Source organism: Chiloscyllium plagiosum, chromosome 36 (assembly GCF_004010195.1).
Source record: "Chiloscyllium plagiosum isolate BGI_BamShark_2017 chromosome 36, ASM401019v2, whole genome shotgun sequence".
Taxonomy (NCBI): Eukaryota; Metazoa; Chordata; class Chondrichthyes; order Orectolobiformes; family Hemiscylliidae; genus Chiloscyllium; species Chiloscyllium plagiosum.
The window spans coordinates 35,185,019-35,192,493 of NC_057745.1; the positions used below are offsets into that span (position 1 = coordinate 35,185,019).

The 7,475-nt window shown below is 44.2% G+C and overlaps 1 protein-coding gene across 10 annotated transcripts in view; it reads left to right on the forward strand.

Annotated features, from left to right (window-relative positions):
• asb7 (ankyrin repeat and SOCS box containing 7) overlaps window positions 1-6,889 on the forward strand; it is a 78,256-nt gene extending 71,367 nt beyond the window's left edge. For 9 of the 10 annotated variants that reach the window (XM_043677654.1, XM_043677664.1, XM_043677658.1 and 6 more), the window contains one exon: window positions 6,361-6,447. Coding sequence is in view for 1 of the 10 variants with exons in the window: in XM_043677662.1 (XP_043533597.1) it covers window positions 6,361-6,500 (140 nt within the window). In the remaining 9 variants the exon portion in view is untranslated. Of the gene's footprint in view, window positions 1-6,360 lie in introns of all 10 variants that reach the window. The other variant, XM_043677662.1, reaches the window with a different exon arrangement.
• Window positions 6,890-7,475: the final 586 nt, after the last annotated feature.

The window sequence follows — 7,475 nt, forward strand, 5'->3', positions numbered from 1 at the left end:
GGGGGTGGGCGAGGGGCGGAGAGATAAATGGGAGGGGGGGTGGGGCGGGGTGGGGGAAGGTACTAAGAATGCAATAGGTGAATTAAGTTGGGGGTGAAGGTGATAGGTTGGAGGAGAGTAGAGTAGGGCGGATAGGTGGGAAGGAAAATGGGACAGGTAGGACAAGTCAAGAGGGCAGTGCTGAGTTGGAAAGTTGGAACTGGATAAGGTAGGGGGAGGGGAAATGAGGAAACTGGTAAAATCCACATTGATCGCATGTGGTTGGAGGGTCCTAAAGAGGATGATGAGGCATTCTTCCTCCAGGTGTTGGATGGTAAGGATTTGGTGGTGGAGGTGGCCCAGGACCTGCATGTCCTTGGCAGAGTAGGAGAGGGAGTTAAAGTGTTTGGCCACAGGGTAGTGAGGTTGTTTCGTGCATGTGTCCCAGAGAGTTTATAGAATCCCTGCAGAGTGGAAATAGGCCCTTTGGCCCAACAAGTCCACTCTGATCTGCTGAAGACCTATTCTCTTACCCTATTACTTTACATTTCTCCTGACTAATGCACCTAACCTACACATCCCTGAACATTGGTCAATTAAGCTTGGCCAATTCACCTAACCTGCACGTCTTTGGACTGTGGGAGGAAACTGGAGCACCGTGAGGAAACCCATGCAGACACAGGGAGAATGTGCAAGTTCTACATAGACAGTCACCCAAGGCTGGAATCGAACCCAGATCCCTGGTGCTGTGAGGCAGCAGAGCTGAGCACTGAGCCCGTGCAGCTTCATATTCTCTGAAGTGTTCCGCAAGAAGGCATCCTGTCTCCACAATGTAGAGGAGACCACGCTGGGAGCAACGAATACAGTAGATGATGTGTGAGGAAGTGCAGGTAAATCTCTGACGAATATAGAAGGCTCCTTTGGGGCCTTGGGCAGAGGTAAGGGGGGAGGTGTGGGCGTAGGTTTTGCAGTTTTTTTGGTGGCAGTGAAAAGTGCCAAGAGGGGAGGTGGGTTGGTCGGTGGGGGTGTGGACCTAACAAGGGAGTCGCGGAGGGAATGGTCTTTGTGGAATGCCGATAATGGGGGAGAAGGATATAGATCCCTGGTGGTGGGGTCTGTTTGTAGGAGGCAGAAATGGCCTTGTTGTGGTTGGAGGGGTTGGGTTCGAGGGCGGAGGTGCAGGAAGTGGAGGAGATGCGCTGGAGGGCATCATCAACCACGTGGGAGGGGAAATTGCAGTCTTTGAAGAAGGAGGCCATCTGGTATGTTCTGTGGTAGAATTGGTCCTCCTGGGAGCAGATGCAGCGGAGACGGAGGAATTGAGAATAAGGGATGCGTCCTGTAAAAATGCCATTCTTTAATCCCAATTCCTCCACCTCTGCTGCATTTGCATTATATTAGATTACTTACACTGTGGAAACAGGTCCTTCGGCCCAACAAGTCCACACCGACCCGCCGAAGCGCAACCCACCCATACCCATTCCCCTACATTTACCCCTTCACCTAACACTACAGGCAATTTAGCATGGCCAATTCACCTAACCTGCACATTTTTGGACTATGGGAGGAAACCGGAACACCCGGAGGAAACCCACGCAGACACTGGGAGAATGTGCAAACTCCACACAGACAGTCGCCTGAGGCAGGAATTGAACCCGGGTCTCTGGTGTTGTGAGGCAGCAGTGCTAACCACTGTGCCACCATGCCACCCATTTGCTCCCAGGAGGACCAATTCCACCACAGGATATACAGGTGGCCTCCTTCAAAGACCGCATGTGGTCAATGATACCCTCCACATCTCATCCACTTCCCATACTTCTGCCCTCGAACCCCACCTCTCCAACTGCAACAAGGACAGAATCCCACTGGTCCTCACCTTCCACCCAACCAACCTCCGAATACATCACATTGTTCTCTACCATTTCCGTCACCTACAAAGCCGCACGAAGTGCAAAGCCTGTGCCCACACCTCCCCCCTTACCTCTGTCCAAGGCCCCAACGGAACTTTTCACATCCGACAGATTTACATGCACTTCCACACATGTCATCTACTGTCTCCATTGCTCCTGATGTGGTCTCCTCCACACTGGGGAGACAGGACGCCTTCTTGCGGAATGCTTCAGAGAATATCTCTGGGGGACATCTTTGGCTCCTCGGCACTGCCCTCTTGACCTGTCCTACCTGTCCATCTTGCTTTCCACTTATCCGCTCCACCCTCCTCTCCAACGTATCACCTTCACCCCCAACTTCATCTACCTATTGCATTCTCAGCTACCTTTCCATTTATCTCTCAGCCCCCTTAGGTCACCCCCTCGTTCCTGATGAAGAGCTTATGCCTAAAATGTCAATTCTCCTGCTCCTCGAATGCTGCCTGAGTAGCTGTGTTTTTCTAGCACCACACATTTTGACTCTGATTTCCAGCATCTGCAGTGCTCACTTTCTCCCAGTCAAATATTATGGTAAACTTGGCGTGTTTGTTTTTAGATCAGACAGCCACAACGCTCCAGTTTGTCTGTACGCATCAGTTGGTGCACTATCATTTGTTTAGTGACAGCATAATAAAATCTATAGATTACCCAAGGACTTGCATTTCCAAAATCTAGTAATTTACCAAAGCAGAATTTTTTTCTTGTGTGTGCTCTAGAAATGCAATTTATACAAAATATTTAAAGTATTGTTAATTTTAAGTCAAATCAAATACAATTCTTGATCAGAGCAATAGCAGATGGAATTTAAGTGGAAGATGATGCATTTTGGGAGGTCTAATAAAGGAAGGATATACTCAATGAATAGTATGTCCCCAGGGAGTACAGAGGAACAAAAGTGCCTTAGTGTACAAGTACATAGATCCCTGATACCAACCCAGTAAATAGGAAGGTGAAGGAGGCATGTAGGATGCTTGCCTTCATTTGCTGGGACATAGACTATAGGTGCAAGGAAGTCTTGTTATACCTTTATCAAACATTGGTTAGGACAATGATATAATGCTTCGTGCAGTTCTGATCGCCATGCTATTGGAAGGACATGATTGCAGTGGAGAGAGTGCAAAGGCAATTCATCCATATGTTGTCTGGGATGAAAACACTCCATTATGAGGAGAGACTGATTACCCTGGATTTGTTTTCCTGGAGCAGCAGAGGCTGAGGGGGGATCTGATTGACAAGATTATAAGAGGTGTAGACTGGGTAGACTGTGAGAATCTTTTTCCTATGGCAGACATGAGAGGTAGATGGTTTAGTGGGGATCTGAGAGACAAAAATCACCAAGAGGGTGGTAGAAATATAGAATGCATTGCCTGGGAGGGTGGTGGAGACTGGTACTTTTGAACATTTAAAAAGCATCTGGATGAGCACTTAAAATGTCAGGGCATCGTAGGCTATGACCAAATGCAGGTTTATTGTAGTTTGGTGTTTCTTGGTTGGCATTGACATGGTGGGCTGAAGGTCCTGTTTCTTACCTGTATGACTCAATAAATGACTTGTTAAAATGTGCATTGATTTGTAAGAAACAAAATCAATCTGAGCTGGACTTTACACAAGTGCATTAGCAACCCAGCATAAATGTGGGCGGCACGGTGGCACAGTGGTTAGCACTGCTGCCTCACAGCGCCAGAGACCCGGGTTCAATTCCCGACTCAGGCGACTGACTGTGTGGAATTTGCACATTCTCCCCGTGTCTGCCTGGGTTTCCTCCAGGTGCTCCGGTTTCCTCCCACAGTCCAAAGATGTGCAGGTCAGGTGAATTGGCCATGCTAAATTGCCCGTAGTGTTAGGTAAAAGAGGTAAATGTAGGGGAATGGGTGGGTTTCGCTTCGGCGGGGCGGTGTGGACTTGTTGGGCCGAAGGGCCTGTTTCCACACTGTAAGTAATCTAATCTAGACTAAATGCATGCTGCAGCAGCTGACATTGAAGCACGTGGTTCATGCACTATACTTGCCTGAAAGAAGCTGTTCGAGAGGACAGAATACAAGAGCTTCTAATAATTTAACAATGTAATAAAACAGATTTAAGGTTCAGCTGCTGTTTTCACATCAAATTATTTTCTCAGTCACAATCACAGAATTGTTACAATGCAGAAGGAGGCCATTCAGCACCTGCACCAGATCTGTTAGTTCCCGGCAATGTTTGTTCCTTTTTCCCATATCCATGCACGCTATTTGTATTTGAATAATCATGATTGCTCTCTTGAAAGCCTGAGTTGAATCTTCCTCCACCACATTTCCCATGAAATGCATTCCGTACCTTAACTACGTACTATGTGAAAAAGTTATGTCTGACATCACCCTTACTTTGTTCGCACATCACTTTAAATCTATGCCTTATCCTTTTATTCTTTTACAGGCAGGAACAGCATCAACCCATCTATCCTGTCCATGATTTTGAAAACCATCCCAAATCAAACCTCCCCTTAACCATATTCTCTCCAAGGAGAACAGTCCCAACTTCAATCTATCCTCACAACTGATGTTCCTCATTACTAGAACCATTCACATGAATCATATCTGCACTCTCCCAAAGTATTCACATCTTTCCTATAATATGGCATCTATAACTGCACACAGTACTGCAGCAGAAGTCCAACAAGTGTCCTGTACAAGTTAAACATCAGGTCTTTGATGTTTTACTCTGTGCCTCTGTTAGTAATGCTGAGAACACTGTACGTTTTATTTACTGCTCTCTCCACCTGTCAAGTAGTAGTGATCTGTACATATTTGCACCCACATCTCTCTGACCCTGCAACCCCTTTCGAATTATACCATATTTAATACTACCTTTTAATGTTCTTCCACCTTAAGCACTGAACTGCTTATGTCCATTACACCAACTTGTTAATGTCCTTTAGGAGTTCCACACTGTGCTTCTTGCAGTTTACAATTCTTCCAAGTTAAGTGTCATCAGCAGATTCTACGTTTCCCCTTTAAACCAAGATCCAGATCATTAATTTTTATTAGAAAAATGCAAGAGTCCCAATATCAAGCCCTGGGAGCTCCACTACAAACCTTCCTCCAGCCTGAAAACTATCCATTAATCATTCCTCTATTTTCTATCAGTCAAGCAATTTTGTGTCTATGTTCCTACTATCTAGGGGCGGCACGGTGGCTCAGTGGTTAGCACTGCTGCCTCACAGCACCAACGTCCCAGGTTCTATTCCAACCTCGGGCGACTGTCTGTGTGGAGTTTGCACATTCTCCCCGTGTCTGCGTGAGTTTCCTCCGGGTGCTCCGGTTTCCTCCCACAGTCCAAAGATGTGCAGGCCAGGTGAATTGGCAATGCTAAATTGCCCGTAGTGTTCAGGGATGTTTAGGTTAGGTGCATTAGTCAGAGGGAAATGGGTCTGGGTGGGTTACTCTTCGGAGGTTCGGTGTGGACTTGTTGGGCCGAAGGGTGTGTTTCCACACTGTAGTTAATCTAATCTAATCTCTTTCCTCGCAAGTATGTTGTGTGGCACTGTATCAAGTGCCTCTGTAAATTCCTGTATACCGCGTCAGAAGTGTTACCTCTATTGACCCATCCTGTACCACTTCAGATGGATAGAGCTCTTAGAGATAGTGGAATCAAAGATTATGGGGATAAGGCAGGAACAAGATGCTGATTGTGGATGATCAGTCATGATTATAATGAATGGTGGAGCTGGCTCGAAGGGCCAAATGACCTAGTCCTGCACCTAGTGTCTATTGTCTATGCAATAAACTTCAAGTTAAACACATTTCACTGTAGAAATCTATGCTGATTATCCCTAATTAAATTGCTTTTCTTTCAAAGTAGTGACTAATTTTAATACGAAAAATTGCTTCTCAAAGTTTTCCCACCACCAAAGTTTAACCAGTCTGTAGTGGATCGTATTTACAAGGCATAATGGTTGCAATTCTGCAGTCTTCTGGCAACTTTCCCAAATCCAGGGAATACTAACAGATTATGGTCATTACGCCAATGATTTCTGCATCCACAATTTTTACCCATATTCCTTCAAAATCCTGTAACAGTGTGAGCGCGAAACAAGAAAAGGAGCAACTATCTGTACCTTTAAATGAAAATTTGCTATGGAAAATGGACCCTTTAACACCCCTAAAGGGCAATTAAATGTGAAATTTATATTTGTTTTGTTCCTAAATTGTTGACCAAACCACAAGTTGTGAAATTTAACTTAGAATCAATGGCCACTAGTTTGGTAAATATTTAAATATTTAAAACTGCTGTTAAGCAAAGAAGTCATCCTGATGCACACGTGCACGCACAGCCAACTTATTAGTTGCGAAACCTCTGCCAAAGAAAGCAAACTTAGCATTTTCAATTTGCCTGCATAACATTTGATCAACTGATCTTTAATGCATGTCATGGGACATTAGTGTAATGGTTGTTTTATTTTTCTGCCCCCCTCTAGGACAGCCTCGAAGTTTACAAGATCTGTGCCGAATTAGGATTCGTCAGTGTATTGGCCTTCAAAATTTGAAAGGACTGGATGAACTTCCTCTTGCAAAAGTCATGAAAGACTATTTGAAGCACAAATTTGATGACATTTGAATGTTGAAAGTTCCACTCTTGAGGGTTTGAAGTGAGTGCTGCCTTGCCCCAAGTACATCCTATGCAATTCCCGATTTGAAATTTAAAGCCAATACGGGTATCATTACCTCTCCGAATTTAACAATTCCGTCTTATTGGGCATAATACTGGCCTGCTCCGGGAAGATCTGTGTTCACTTCCAAAATAGTTCCAAGCTGATATACTTAACTGTCTGAGTTGGCAGCGTTCAGAAACTTTGATTATTTCTTCTCTCCAGCTTGACTTCTATTCCAATATAATGTTCAATTATTTTAACTACTGACTGCAAAATTCAATGTGCTGGAACAGGTAACATTTGAATGACAAAGTTAACAGAACAAGAATGAACAAAGCAATTCTGTTTGAAAATATCCAAAAATGTGTTACTCTTAGTTAGTCTGTATCAAGATGGATACAAGTTAAATATTTCAAATTGAAGTGAAAACAAAGAATCTGGAAATGCACAGCAGGTCATTCAGCGTCTGTGATTAGAACGGAGAGTTGGCATTTTGTCCCTAATGTCCTTCATGAGAATTGAAAAACAAGAAATAGAAATGGAAAATACTGGAGATGCACAGCAGGTCAGGCAGCAGGGGTGGAGAAACAAGCAGAGATGGTCTTTCAGATCAGTGACCCTTTATTAGAACTGGAAAAAGATATAATGGATTTTAAGAATGTATTGAGAAATAGGTAGGGTGAGTTTTAAAAAAAGGAAGAGGAAAATCGGACATTAATATCAGGAAAATGAGGGTATGGAAAAGATAACAACAAGCAGCCCAACAAACTGTGAAAGTGCCAGTGTAATAAATACTTAGCATTACATCAGTCAAGTGAAAGATGGGACTGTTGAGGAAGGATGTGTGAATGACTAAGGAAAGTAAAGAAACAGATTATGGGTGAGATTACTTGACTGAGATGATCATCTAACAAAGATTCCACTGGTACCTTTCTTCATTC